Source organism: Podarcis gaigeae, assembly GCF_964106915.1.
Source record: "Podarcis gaigeae genome assembly, chromosome: 1".
NCBI classification, from domain to species: domain Eukaryota; kingdom Metazoa; phylum Chordata; class Lepidosauria; order Squamata; family Lacertidae; genus Podarcis; species Podarcis gaigeae.
In genome coordinates this window covers 35018567-35034335 of record NC_139678.1, presented here as the reverse complement: position 1 = coordinate 35034335, position 15769 = coordinate 35018567, and the positions used below count along the sequence as shown (strand labels likewise).

Here is a 15769-nt window from a genome sequence, read left to right as displayed (position 1 = left end):
GTAGATAGCGTGCTCTGTGCCTCAGCTGACTGATTTCTGGGAACTGAAGAGTTTTCTCCGCACCTCCTGAGGAATTCCTCAATAATGGATGCTCTAAATGTATGCATTGCATGAGGGCTAAGCGGACTTGTCAGGATAAAACCTGAGCCTATGCTCAGGTTCCGTTATTACCCAAACACTGGGGTATGCTTATATCCCAAGTCTGTACCTCAAGGATACCCCAGGAATCCCTATTTGGTGTCACAAAAAACATTCTTAGTTGGAGATGCCAGCATTGTTACAGTATTTTCCCAATAGATAGCTAAAATGTGGTACTGTATGTAGTCCAGGAAAATGTCAAAGAATTCAGACTGTAGCTTACAGTTTTGCCATAAATTGTATCTTTTAGTTTTGCCTAGTCACATTTATTCACAGATGTGAAAATAATAAACAACCTCTTTAGGGTTTCACTTCTTCCCCAAGTGTGGAAAGGAATGTTATTCTTCCCTTTCCAGGAGGCCATGGTTATAAATAGTATACCTTAAGCTTTCCAGAGGATTTTGAGCTCATGACTATTCATTTTCAGGCAGTCATAGAATTGAAGAGTTGCCTTGTTCAATCCATTGCACTAAAGTAGCCTAAATTTGTACTGGAGAATTGGTTATACACTTACATCCTCTTTCCCGGTATCCCTTCTGAAGAGATTCTACAACTTCAAGAGGCAATTTGTTCCATTTCTCAAGTTACTAATACATTTCAGAATCTCTTCCACATTCATCTTTAATTGTTTATATTGAGGTTTTGTCCGTTGATGCTTCAGAGCATGCGATCACAGGAGAGACTTTCTTGGCCAAGATCTACCTTGTATTGGTACTGATTTCATGATTTCCACGATTCATTCATCCTGAAGAAAGAAAAACTGCCAGGAAATTGTATCTAATAAAAGAAACAATTTGGTAAACACTGTTCAACTAGACCAATTTTTTTTTATTAAACCTATGTAAAGACAGAGATAAATTATTATTTAATTGAATCTAGCAGCAAGAATCTTGAATGCAAAATACTGAGAGTACCCACTTGAGGGAATAGTACATTCAACTGTAGCAACTGGCAACTTTGAGGAAAATCACCTAGATTTTATAGGTCTGGCAAGAGAAAAAATAAATAGCTTTGAACAGGAATGGGCAATGTTTTAAGAACTTTGGAATAGCAAGCAAAGGATGACTACCTAAAATCCTTTTACAGTCTTATAAGAGGTCTATGGTCTTCATCAAATTCTAAATCAAGCTTTAAAGCAAAAATTCAAAACCAGAAAATGCAAAGTCACCAAGCTGATTTAAGCATTTGTCCCTAATAGTTCTAAAGGCAATGACAGTTGCAGCTATATATCTATATATGCCTTATTTTTGTTCTGCCTATTTGGCTGGCTTATCACTTGAGTGTTTCATTTAATTGATAATTGGTTAAACGGTTCAATTATTTATTGTTTGCTCTGCTATTGTTTTGCCTTTATTGCTTTCATTTACTCCTTGTATGTATGTTTGTATTTTTGTATTTATGTATGAATAAATAAATAAGTATAACCTCACTTTGAATGTTCACAAATTGTTATAATTCACATGTCTGAAATATTATTTCAGTTACCAAGACCATTATTGTTGCAGATGTTTGTTTTTAACTGGATTATTATCAGTTGCCTTGAGTATTGATGACAGAAATGGGTATACTAATAGTGATGATAATAATAGGACCTTGCAGGATCAGAACAAAGATCTACTTCCTTGCCTATCCATCTTTCTTTCTATTCTGTTCTTTATAGGGTGCCCTATAAAAAAAAGGTTCCCTGGGTGGCTCTTGGGCAAATATAGCAAGCTAATAATTCAATATGATAAAACAAAACAACAAAGTTTTAAAAACCGAACTATTCCAATAGTATTTTGAGATGTATGTTTATAAAATACATTTTTAGATGGCAACAAAGTCTTTCACTCTTTTGGTTTTCCTTTACGTTTAGAGGTGCCTTTGTTTTTAGAAGTAAGCAATGATTTATGAAGAATCACTAATGGTACGAACAGGTTTTTTTTTTAGCTTTTCACAAATGTGTAGCTGAAAAAGTCCTGTTCGGATGGGATCCTCTAGAAGCAGATGGAGAATAGAAAAGTCTGCAAATCTATTTTCAAAGGTGAAGAGCGGAGAGCAGAGAGAGCCGTCCTTTCTTAATTTTAGCGGGGGGGGGGGGAATCCTTTCTTTTAGATGGCTTTAAAAGGTGTTTAGACAAATTGGCAGAATATAGAGCTATCCATAGCTATTAGTCCTGGGATCAGTGGCAGCATGCCTCAGCATACCAGTTGCTGGGAACATAAGCAAAAGGACTTTGTTGCCCTCATGCCCTGCTTGTGGGCTTTCAGTTGGCAACTGGAAGACAAGATGCACTGCTAGATGGGCCTTTCACATGATCCACCAGTAAAGACTGTATTTTTAGTTCAATTTGTTACTTACAATTATATAAATACTGCATTTCTGTAGGCAGAGGAAACCCGGATGGCTTCTCTATGTGAGACAAATGGATGGAAATGCATACTGAGTGTCATTTGCTACATATCTCTCCCAATCGGCATTAATGAACACAAAATTTACCTGACTGCAACCTTGCAGCTTTTCCGAAAGAGAAAGCAAGCAGGGCACACAAGCAAGTATCTCAAAGCTACCCCCTGTCTCCTTTCAGAAGGGGAAGAAAAGAGTCATTCGTGCAAATCTTTGTCTATCACTGCCATGGTCTGCAGGCATGGCAACAATGCTTCAAGATCAATGGGAACAAATGCCAAGTGGATGATAAAAGATTTTTAGCCATTGAGTTTGGTGCTTATCCATTGCTGGAAAAGGCAAGCACAATAGTGATGGCCATCAGATTTCCAACTGGTGATAACATCCCCCCCCCCCAAAAAAAATAGGAGCAAGTGATTGCCCCTGTTTGAGTGATACATATGACAGAAATGCTTAAAAGGTTGAAAGTTATAACAAACTGACATGAAAACAAACTGTCCTGAATTCTGGAAATACGTTTTGCATGGTTATGTTTTGCATGCTACTGTGGCACAGACACGTTCCCTATGTACCCTGTTTCATAGTCCTCTAATTGTGGACTGAAATACTGAGTTGTAGAATTTTTGTGTGTGTAAAGCAGTTAAACATCTATGCGAATAATTTCGTCAGCACAAGCTATTCAGCTTGCCAGACAGAATGACCCCCCCCCGATCTGCCACTTACATGCTGTTTTGGGGGTTCTCCTAAATTCTCCCTGAGCCAGTTTTAGGGGAGCTTGGGAGAGGGGGAAAGCCCTGTTGTGCTTGCGGAGGTCCTTGCACAGGGTTCCTGGGGGACTAGTTAGTTGAATTCTGATCAATATCTCAGGATTTCAAGAAGTCTTTATGAGCTACACCATGTTACTCTCACTTGTTCAGAGATCTCTAAAAGCCCTATTTTTTAATTTTTAGTTTGGTTCCTGATGCAAAACTGAGCACTCTTAGGCGAGCCAATACACTATGGAATACAAACAGATATATCAATGAAGTGAAATGCTTAGGTGGAAACAACCCAGGTCCACAAATGATGATGATGATGATGATGATGATGATTTATTATTTGTACCCCGCCCATCTGGCTGGGTTTCCCCAGCCACTCTGGGCAGCTTCCAACAAAGATGAAAAATACATTAAAATGTCACACATTAAAATCTTCCCTAAACAGGGCTGACTTCAGATGTCTTCTAAATGTCAGGTAGTTGTTTATCTGTTTGACATCTGATGGGAGGGCGTTCCACAGGGTGGGCGCCACTAGCGAGAAGGCCCTCTGCCTGGTTCCCTGTAGCTTTGCTTCTCGCAATGAGGGAACCGCCAGAAGGCCCTCGGTGCTGGACCTCTGTGTCCGGGTAGAACGATGGGGGTGGAGACGCTCCTTCAGGTATATGGGAAGAAGGAGAAGCAGGGCCCTGCAGACAGAAAAATGTGCTGGGAATAACCGCTTCCCACTTCCTAGCCAAATCCTTACCCCTTACCCCCTAAAAGAGGGTGGCACAGTACCTTTCCCTGAAGTGCTGAACAGGGTATATACACAGCTGCAATTATGATGAAATGCTGACCTCAAGCAGAGATCTGGACTGGTTCCTATCAGCATCCTGAGGGATCCCTTTGCACTTGGAGCGAGCTCCTCTGTTGTCTTCTCTCACAGCTAACACAGGGGCAAAAGACTAGAGGCTATTACTTTCGCACTGAAAGGGAGAAAAGTGCAGATTCAAAGCATTGCTTACAGCTGATATTAAGACCTAGGCCAACCACAAGGTAGGGGTGGAGCAACTGTCTCAGGTGCCCTGTTGCTGGAGAATTGACACCAGCACTGATTGATAGTGAGATCTCACTTCTGCAATAGGGTGGGCGACACTTCCTGTTTCACCTCAAATGGCAAAACAGGATGCACCACCCCTCTTGTTCATATTAATTTAGCTTTAAAACTGACTTTTCCTTTTGCTTGGGGAGGACAGTATGGAGACCATTGTTCCAGACAAAGACAGGAAATTGGTTTGGGATGCTCAGTCAACTGCAACCTTCAGAATATGTGCAGCATTTTCACTCTGGTCTGGCTCCAAATCCTTATTTTACCCATAAGTTAGTAGAACTGGTCAGTTGTATAACAAAACAAAACAAAAACAGATTACATAAAGGAAAATATAATTTATTCATCTAATTCCACATATTCTTCTAAAAGGTAATGTCTCTTCTGCAGAAATTCAGTAGGTTAGCTCTTGAAGGCCAGGTAAAACATTAACCCTACATAATTATACTGCATTTTATTATTCACGAAAAATTCTAGGGAGTTCTCTAGTTACTGGTAAGACCTAATATCCTGAAGGGGGGGGGACCCAGTGCTGAATTTTACATATATTCACAGACATGGAAACATGCCCCCAAACCATTTCTCTCATTCTGAGAATGTTAAAATACCTGTGCATGGTAGCATAGGTAAAAGCTATGGTTTAACTCTGAATTCGTTTGCCTCAGAGAGGCTGCCTGTTATTTGCATTACTGCAGAAAAGGATTTTCCCCAGTTTAATATCTTACTTATCACAAAAACCCAGGGTCCAGTTAGTTAAGGTTTCACTTGAACGTGGAACATGACTTCCTAAGCTTGTCATGCATCAAACTGTTATGGCTGGCAATTGTTTAAAAAAATTCATTTTGTTATGAACTAGCCTGTTTTCAACTGGGCTGTTCAGAGATGGATTGCTTTCTGGAGTTTTTGACAGGTGTAATTGTTAAGGCGTCATCTGTTCTTGTTTGCACAAAATACATTTTAGCCAACTGTAGGACTTGCCCGCTAATCTTTCTCACATCATTCCATTCTTTGCTTGCCACTAGACAAATCCCCTGTTATTTGACCAGATGGTGGAAAATCCATTCTCATGATAAGTTGCTTCTAGTTTGCATTTAGATTACCTGCAAAAATGGAACAATTTACTACTCTGCCTCTAACCATCTCTTTCCTCCTTTCTTCCTTTAGTTTGACTTCTTGTAACTAATTATTTAAATTCTGCCCTGTGAGTTAAAATTAGTCATAGCTTTACATGTTTCACATGTATGTAAATTCACTTAAAGTTCCACCTTGAGTTATATGATGGGTCCATCTTGAGTTGAAGTGACATGTCAAAGTGGGAGGAGAAATCTAGCTGTATTTGAAAGCTTCTTCTGAAACTTTTCGGTAAAAGCATATTTTTTTTAAAAAAGAGAAGCAGGTCATAGAAAATATAACACTTATATCAAGGGAGATACAAATATTAAGTGGGGTTTTGTTCGTTTGATTATAACAGGGTGTTGAGTTACGCTGCTAGCATTTTGTAGGGAGGGACTGCAGCTGTATTCTTCCATAGTACATTTTAAAAACATTAACCTCTTGCTGTCACAAGCGAAGCAACAGTGGGGTTGGTTGTGCCAAAAATGTTATGTGAGAATTAGGATTTTCATTCTACAAACATTTCAAAACCGAGTGGAAAGTGATTTCAGTTAACCAGTGCGAATTGATTAGGCTCGAATGCTATTCAGTTCTTTAATTTTCAATTCTGAGAAAATATATACAAGAAATCAATTTTAAAGCATAAAATGGAACAGGAATATACAGTACCCAGAGTAAATAGCCAATACACAGTTTGATCTTGAGCAAAATCAGTTTTTATATGGAACATATGAGATCACCCCTCCCTGTCAACATAATGTGTTAAAGAACGAGTGATCAAAATTAATTTGGGTAGGGTTTCTGCAATATGGTTCTGAAGAAAGAGCATACATGGGAAAGGTTATTATTCCTAACCAGCAACCCCCTTGCTGATTACCTGCTATCTGACTGGATTCACTGTGATTTGTCTGGTTACAGGATTGATTGAAATCCATCTACTAGATAATTCTTAATTTCTGGCACCTAAAATAATAGAATTGTAGAGTTGGAAGAGATCCCAAGGGCCAGCTAGTACAACCTCTTGCAATGCAGGAATCTCAGCTAGATCATACATGACGGAGGACCACCCAACCTCTGCTTAAAAACCTCCAAGAAACGAGAGGCCACCACCTTTCATGGGAGTCTGTTCCACTGTTGAGCACAGAAAGTTCTTCCCGATGTTTAGTTGAAATCTCCTTTTTTGTAACTTAGACTTATAGAATCGTAGAATTGTGGAGTTGGAAGGGACACTGAGGGTCATCTAGTCCAACCCCCTGCAATACAGGAATCTCAACTATAGCATTCATGCCTCTGCTTGAAAGCCTTAATTGGAGGAGAGCAAACCACCTTCTGAGGGAGTCTGTTACACTGCTGAACAGCTCTTACTGTCAGAAAGTTCTTCTTGATGTTTAGTTGGAATCTCCTTTATTGTAACTTGAATCCATTGGTTCAAGTCCTCCAGAACAAGAGAAAACAGGCTTGTTCCATCCTCCATGTGACAGGCCTTTAGATATCTGAAGTTGGCTATCATATGTCCTCTCTATCTCCTCTTTCCCAGGCTAAACATACCCAACTCCCACAACCGTTCCTCATAAGGTTAGGTTTGCAGACCCTTGATCATCTTGGTTGCCCTCCTCTGCACACTTTCCAGCTTGTCAATACCCTTCTTAAATAGTGGTGCCCAGAGCTGGACACCAGGTGTGGTCTGATCAAGTACTGACCAAGTACTGACCAAGCAGTACTATTACTTCCCTTGATCGGGATATCTATTGATGCAGCCCAGAATAGCATTAGCCATTTTTTGCTGCTGCATAACACTTGTTGACTCATGGTTAACTTGTGGTCCACAAAGTCCCCTAGGTCCTTTTCACATGAACTATTGGCAAGCCAGGTGTCCCCCATCTTATATTGGGGCAGCTGGTTCTTCCTGCCTAAGTTTAGAAGCTTACATTAGTCCCTATTCAAATTCATTTTGTTAGTTTTGGCCCAGTTATCCAATCTGTTAAGGTCCAGGGTTTTAGGCAGGGATCTTTCCCAACCCTATCTAGAGATGCTGGGGATTAAATCTGAGACCTTCTACATGCAAAGTGTGTTCTTTACTACCAAGCTATGACCCTTCCCCTAATTATCAGGTGTTGGTTCATAATTTATAATACAGAGCTATAGTTTATGTGTCTATTAAATATCAAACACAGAAGTCCTGTACATGTTTACTCAGATGTAAATCTCATTGCTTTCAGTTGAGCTCATGCCAAGGTAGGTAGGTATGGGATTATAGCAAAAGTGATTAGTGCTATGGGTTCCATGCTAATGGATTCGCCTGGTGTACTTAAATAATGTCTTCAAATATGACATTGTAGAGGCATACAAAGCAGGTACTATTTAAAAAACTAAGGTTAGAAGGTGTGATTTCTTCATTGATTAAATTCTGCAGTATACTTGCATGATCCATAGCATGTTGAGAATAAACACTTTCTGACAAATTAGAGTAGTGCAGTTTCTTTGTTAATTTTAGTGCTATGCCTTATCATTCCCAAGCAGTTGCACAAGAATTTCATGTGGATGAATCACTGTAGACTATTGCTTTTGTAGGTGGCAGTTTATTTTATTATTGTAGTTTTATAAAGAAAGATGGATAAAAGAGGGAAAGAAATAAGACCATTGTTATAACTTTAGGAAAATACATAGAAATTGAATTCAGAATAGTTGCCATTTCCATAATAGTTCCATCATCTAGAGTAAATCATGTGACAGTTGTTAGGAAACCCAGGTCACACATTTTACTATTAAAATAAATACATATAAAAAGTGGTTTTGTTGAGCTATCTAGGTACAATGCTTTATAAAGGTTAAGGCTGGAAACATTAGCTAACAGGACAACCGATCTCAGTGATCACGGGTAGGAGGAGGAGTTACGCTAAGACTAGACCATGTCATTACAGAGGACGCAGGTTTAGTCATTGTCTGAGGACTCTCCCTGCCTCCGGGTCTGGTCCTAACCGGACGGATACTAGAATCAGCAAGGGATACCCACATGACCTGAAGGTGCTGCTGTGCAATGCCAGGTCAATGATTCATAAGACCACTGCCATCCATGACTTCATCATGAATGGATGACCTGGCATGTGTAACAGAGACTTGGTTGGATGAAGCAGATGGGCCTGTCCTTGCCGCTGCTTGTCCACCAGGTTTCTCTTACGCACAGCAACCCGGGCCTTCTGGGCGGGGAGGGGGGGTTGCAGTGATTTTTAGGAAGTCATTAGTTTGCACCAGGCGCCCTATTGGGAAGACCCAGTTCTCTGAGTGCATGTTCTGGAAGTTGGGCAATAGGGGCAGTACAGGATTCCTTTTGGTGTACCGACCTCCCCGCTGCACTGCTGCATCTGCCCAAGCTGCTTCAGGTCATGGCGGATGTTCTCCTGGAGACACCTAGTTTGGTTGTCCTAGGGGATTTTAATATCCATGTCGACACGACCTTACAAGGGACCGCTCGGGACTTCGTGGAAAGCATGGCCTCCATGGGGCTGTCCCTGAATAAGTTTGGCCCAACCCATTGCCGCGGACATGCCTTGGACCTGGTGTTTGCCTCTATGGATGTTGGTGATCTGACACTAAGTAAAAGCGAAACGAAAGAAGTGCCATGGTCAGACCACTTCCTGGTGCAACTTGACTTCTCTGCGACCCATCCCCTCTGCAGGGAGGTGGGACCGATTCAGATGGTCCGCCCCCGCCACTTAAAGGATCCAAATGGTTTCCAGAGAGTGGTAGGGGATGCTCTATCCCATGTTGATGGCCTTTCAGCTGATTCCCTGTTGGCCCGCTGGAATGTGGAGTTAACCAGGGCTATTGACTGTTTGGCTCCGAAGCGCCCTCTCCGATTGCATGGAGCCCGGACAGCCCTGTGGTTTTCCACGGATCTGAGGGCAATGAAACAATCGTTGAGACGGCTAGAGCGCCGGTGGCAGATGACCCTTTCTGAATCTGACCGGACACAGGTTAGAGCTCAATGTCGAGACTACCAAGTGGCAGTAGTGACGGCGAAGAAGACTTTCTTCACCGCCTCTATTGCATCTGCAGAAAACAGCAGCAGGAGACTTTTTCAGGTGGTCCGCAATTTAGCGGAACCACCTGCTACATCGGGGCCCAGTACGGGCCACATGATCTCCTGCAATGATTTTTTGCAGATAAAATCACTCAGAGTCAGGAAGAGGTAGACGCCACCGTGGGAGCAGGGCCGGGGCGGGAGAGTGCTAGAGTCCTGTCTAGTCAAATTGCGTGGGATCAGTTCCAATCTGTTACCTCCAAGGATGTGGACAGGCTGCTTGGACGCGTGAAACCAACCACCTGTCTCCTTGAGCCTTGCCCATCCTGGCTTATAAAAGCTAGCCGGGAAGGGCTGGGCGATGTGCTTCGTGGGGTGGTGAATGCTTCCCTCCGTGAGGGAGCCTTCCCAGACCCGCTGAAAGAGGCGGTTATTAAACCACTTCTTAAAAAACCATCTTTAGATGCAGCCACAATGGCCAATTATCGCCCAGTCTCAAATCTTCCATTCTTGGGCAAGGTGATTGAGCTGAACGACTCCAGGCACGCCTCGAAGAAGCGGACCATTTGGATCCCTTCCAGTCGGGATTCAGGCCTTATCACGGGACTGAAACTGCCTTGGTCGCACTGGTTGATGATCTTCGGCGGGCTAGGGACAAAGGTGAGAGCTGTTTCCTAGTTCTGCTGGATCTCTCAGTGGCGTTGGTTCCATCGACCATAACATCCTTCTGGACCGTCTTGAGGGGCTGGGAGCTGGGGGCACTCCTTCCTCCTGGGCCGTGTTCAGAAAGTGATGGTGGGGGGGATGGTGGGGGATGAGTGTTCAGACCCCTGGGCTCTCACTTGTGGGGTGCCTCAGGGTTCTGTCCTCTCCCCCATGCTTTTCAACACCTACATGCAGCCGCTGGGAGAGATCATCAGGGGGTTTGGGCTGGGTGTTCATCAGTATGCGGATGATACCCAGCTGTACCTCTCTTTCAAATCAGAACCAGTGAAGGCGGTGACGGTCCTGTGTGAGTGTCTGGAAGCGGTTGGAGGATGGATGGCGGCTAATGGATTGAAGTTGAATCCTGACAAGACAGAAGTACTGTTTCTGGGGGACAGGAGGTGGGCAGGTGTGGAGGATTCCCTGGTCCTGAATGGGGTAACTGTGCCCCTGAAGAACCAGGTGCGCACCCTGGGAGTCATTTTGGACTCACAGCTGTCCATGGAGGCACAGGTCAAATCCGTGTCCAGGGCAGCTGTGTAGCAGCTCCATGTGGTATGCAGGCTGAGACCCTATCTGCCTGCGGACTGTCTCGCCAGAGTGGTGCATGCTCTGTTTATCTCCTGCTTGGACTACTGCAATGCGCTCTACGTGGGGCTACAACTAATCCAGAACGCAGCAGCCAGACTGGTGACTGGGAGCGGCCGCCGAGACCATATAACACCGGTCTTGAAAGACCTACATTGGCTCCCAGTACTTTTCCGAGCACAATTCAAAGTGTTGGTGCTGACCTTTAAAGCCCTAAACGGCCTCGGTCCAGTATACCTGAAGGAGCGTCTCCACCCCCATCGTTCTACCCGGACACAGAGGTCCAGCACCGAGGGCCTTCTGGCGGTTCCCTCATTGCGAGAAGCAAAGCTACAGGGAACCAGGCAGAGGGCCTTCTCGGTAGTGGTGCCCTCCCTGTGGAACGCCCTCCCACCAGATGTCAAAGAGAACAACAACTACCAGACTTTTAGAAGACATCTGAAGGCAGCCCTGTTTAGGGAAGCTTTTAATGTTTGATGTATCACAGTATTTTAATATTCTTTTGGAAGCCGCCCAGAGTGGCTGGGGAAACCCAGCCAGATGTGCGGGGTATAAATAATAAATTATTATTATTATTATTATTATTATTATTATTATTATTATTATTAATTTGATATGAATAAATATTTTGGTAACAGGCAATCTTCTGAGCTGATTTCTTCTCTGATGGGCATATTAAGAGTAGCCCATTAGGAATGAAAGGGAATTACTCAGATTGCAGGTTAATTTGGTTTTATGCAATATCACAAAAAAGAATTTTATTCCAAAAAAGGTTAAAATCTAAAATGAATATTCCATGCAATTTGTTGTATTCCTTAACATAAAAATAGCATTGAATGTAATGCTTAATTCTAGATTATAAAATTATGTGGTAAGCCCCAGTCCTGTGACAGTCCAGTTTCAGTCACCAAGGGGAACTGGAGTAGGCAGAGGTTTAAAAGTTCTCAATCATTCTGAACATCCATGGGCACAGATTGGAATCCTTAACAGATGTAAAGACAGTTTTTGCTAGTTGTGTGATGTTCTTTATTTTTTTTTTGGGGGGGGGAGCATTAAAGTTTAATTACTCCAAAGAGGGTGTTTTTTTATGTGTGTCCTATTTTGTCTCTATTTTGAGGAGAAGATAAATTTTCTCTTACACAGAATTATATTTTAGTTTACTTTCAGAGCTACATTCCAGAAGTGGAACTTGTCCTATAATGTAGATATATATATGTAGATATATATATATAGCTATAATGTAGTTGATGTAACAAGATGAGATAGATGTAACATATAATAACAGTACCTTTCAAAATACTAATTGTCCTGCATTACAGTTGACTGTAGAGAATCTCTAGTCATGTATATCTGTTTTTGATACCTCTACAGAATAACTGTCCAGCATCCTCTGCCCAACCAATCAGAATGTAGGAAAATCTACAGATATGACGGAATCTACTGTGAATCTACCTACCAGAAGTATGTTGAAATCTGTGTGAGTCTTTCTCCTGGCTCGTGGCGTTAGTGCTGTCCCTCTATTCAGAAGTTAAACATGTGTTGAAAACTTACACTTCTGTTTGAATGAAATACCTTTGAAATTGGGGGCAGATATATGTTGTTTTCATACTTGGGAATTGTGCTCTTGAAGTTAAAAGGGAAATAAATAAACCTCTAGGACTTTATTAAATCTCTTAGGTATGCTTCTGTATATTGCAGTAAACAAGTACTTAAACCCAGAAAAACCTAGGCAAAGTATATTGCACAGGTGCTTCACATCTTAGGGATTTGAAAGGTGTGTTATGTATAAATTAGCTGTCACTTTTTTCAGTCGTGTAATGGAATGATGAGTTGTAATTTGCATAATCCTTTAAGAAGGCAAATTATACTGTCATGTAGCAGACTTAACATGCTAGCTAGGATTTCATAGCTTTGAAGCTAATTAGTATGTACCTTACAGGACAGTTAAATTGAAGTTGAGTCCTTTTGCTTTTTCAGTCATTTGGCTTTGTCCCTTGCCTAACAGTATCTGAATTTGTTAGTGACTAGACAATGTTACAAGTGTATTGCAGAAAGTCATTATAGGCAGATATTGGCCTAAGCAAGAAAATGTAATATAGTTTGGGTTTTAATATATCTTATAGTAAGACAAGTTTTTCTTTTTCTTTTAACTTTTTCACCGTGGATGAATATTCCTTTATTTCATGAATAAATTTAACAATAGTCCAGTTGCTGCAGTTTATGCTCAGAAATAGGTCTATACATGTGTCATCTGTATCAGATGCAATAGGCTAATGCATGCAGAAAATGTACCTAGTGGTGGGAAAATGCTTGCAAAACTCCATCCCATGTCTTGTTCAGTTCCCATTGCAATAACCTGTCGTTGGTAGCTATGAGTACTACATTTCCTGGATAAGACTACTAGCATGTATACAGCTGGTAAACGACTAATAGTTAAGTTAGTTTGCATGTGTGTGTGTGCGCGTTTCTGTGTGTCCTTATCTATTTGGATAAATACAGATTTATGTATCCATATCTGATTTTGAATGATCATTGTTTGATTGCAAAACAATCTTCTGCCTTTATATCATAACTTATACAGTGCAATTATGAAACTTGATGTACTAAGAAATAAGCGCCAAAGATAAGATGTACAGTGTAACGGAATAAGCCTGATGAATTAACGCTGCTAAATCAGCAGTGCACCACTGTTACTGGCGGCAGACAAATTAACACAAGATTTGCATAATTTAGGAGGAATCCTACAAACAGGAAGCTGGCGTAAAGCAAGCTGGAGTAGATTAAACTGGTATAAAGTTGCATCCGATTCAGACTCGGCTCAGCAGAAGGGTTATGGTTGGCTGAGTCAGCCTAAGCCTAGAGGAGGGGAAATAAGCCTTTAAAATAGTGTTTGAGTTACACCACCTTTTGCCAGTTTTACTTATGTCACAAGAGGAATAGGATCCATCCTAATACCCCTCTCTCTAGTCCCACCCACCCCATGCTCCAACAACATCCTTATTTCTATGTCATCTTAAGATCCACCAGACTTGGCTTATCCAGCTGGGTCCTGGCCGAACTGGGATAGCAGAGATACACTGCCAAATTTTTGGCTGAGCTGAGGATAAGGGAGCTGGGCCACAAATCTCCCAGCTCAGCCAGAGATCTGTTGGATCCTAACCTGCTCAGCCTGGCAGATTTTGCTATAGGACTGTTGTATTAATAGGTTTCTGTTTTGTGCTTTAGTCATTCATTCATTTATTGGTTGCCTCCTGCTCCTTGCAGTATTTCAGATGTAGACTAGTTGTTTGGTAATTGTTTTCTCCATATAGACTTGCATTGTGGAGTTTATTTCCCTACTATAGAAACCCATCCTAAAACACTTCATTATAAATATGTTTCTGAAGCTTTACCAACATTTCAGGATATATCACTTACAGTAATACAGGGTTTATAAAATGACAACAGATTTAAAAGTTATGTCAGATAAGGTCCTTATGAGCAAGATAAAATCTTGGAACAGAGAAAGAAACATAATTTATTTGTATGCCACCTTTCCATAGTTAAAACCATACTCAAGGTGGTTTACAATATGAAAAAAGAAATAATTATAAACATAACACAAGTACAATAGTCATAAACAATAAATGAACTATCACAAAGTACACAACCAAACTAAATTAATTTCCACATAAGTCATAATAAGCTCTAAAATGAAGATGCAAAAAATTAATAACATTAACAGCAACAACCCCACTCCAAAAAAAACAACAACCCTAAACAACTCCCCACCTCATGCATTTGGAACATTTCTATACAAACATTTCAGCAAGTCTCATTCCAGAGCTGTGTACAGCAACATTTGACACCTCATACAATAAAATAAGACACTATAATTTAATTAAATTGCAACATAAATTTCACATTAAGCATTGATTTTAACTATTGCATATCAACATGATAAACATATCCCTACTGTGTTGTGATCTGTAAGAAAGTGGTCAATGTGAGGTTGTGTCCTAATACAAATAGTGGGATTTATTCTGTAGGCTTGCATCCAATTGTGTTTGCTAGTAGAACAGGCTTCCACTCGTGGAACAGCACTTTCCCTTCTCCTCCTCTCCTTTGCAGTTGCCACATCTACTCCAAAGGATTGGGAGATGCTGTGGAGCAGGCTGGGGTGATCACCAGTGGTGGGGGGAGGAGGAAGATGTCCTTTAGGTATCAGTGTTATATTAAATATGGGGTTGTATAAAGAACTATTAAGTGTAGAACTTTAGAATTAAAAAAAAGGTAAAGGACCCCTGACAGTTAAGTCCAGCAGTGAACGACTCTGGGGTTGCGGCACTCATCTCGCTTTACTGGCCGAGGGAGCCAACGTTTGTCCACATACAGATTTCCGGGTCATGTGGCCAGCATGACTAAGCCGCTTCTGGCGAAACCAGAGCAGCGCACGGAAACGCTTTTTACCTATTTATCTACTTGCACTTTGACGTGCTTTGAACTGCTAGGTTGGCAGCAGCTGGGTCCGAACAACTGGACCTCACCCCGTTGCTGGGATTCGAACCGCCAACCTTCCGATCAGCAAGTCCAAGGCTCAGTGGTTTACACCACAGCGCCACCTAATTTCTAAGCATTAATTAATCATTTGGTAGTGGGGAACACATTATGCTCCTTCTGAGGTAGTTGGTCCTTACCCTGTACTCAGCTCTCAACTGTGGCTCCTAGAAGCTGTCATCATGTGACAACAACCACATCCTGGGAATGGCTTCAAATGACAGGCTAAACCAGGTACGAGTAGCCGATGGGTCCCAAAGCCTGGGAAGGTAACCCATCTAAGAGAAGGAAGACTCTGATCCTAAACCTCCCCTGCTTTGCAGGATATATTTGGGAGAAGAAAAGGCTAAGGAGTAAACGCTACACAAATCTGGAGTGAAGTCCTTAAGACGGTTGGATAGTGCCTTGTACACCTCCTTCTGGCAAGTCCTTCAGCC

The 15769-nt window shown here is 41.7% G+C and overlaps 1 protein-coding gene across 11 annotated transcripts in view; it reads left to right on the top strand.

Annotated features, from left to right (window-relative positions):
• NPAS3 (neuronal PAS domain protein 3) overlaps positions 1 to 15769 on the top strand; it is a 617308-nt gene that overhangs the window by 77109 nt on the left and 524430 nt on the right. For 6 of the 11 annotated variants that reach the window (XM_083740962.1, XM_083740958.1, XM_083740965.1 and 3 more), the window contains exon 2: positions 12168 to 12257. The exons of 4 other annotated variants lie outside the window; for them this stretch is intronic. In XM_083740962.1, the coding sequence (XP_083597088.1) occupies positions 12168 to 12257 (90 nt within the window). Of the gene's footprint in view, positions 1 to 12167; positions 12274 to 15769 lie in introns of all 11 variants that reach the window. One more of the 11 variants, XM_083740969.1, reaches the window with a different exon arrangement.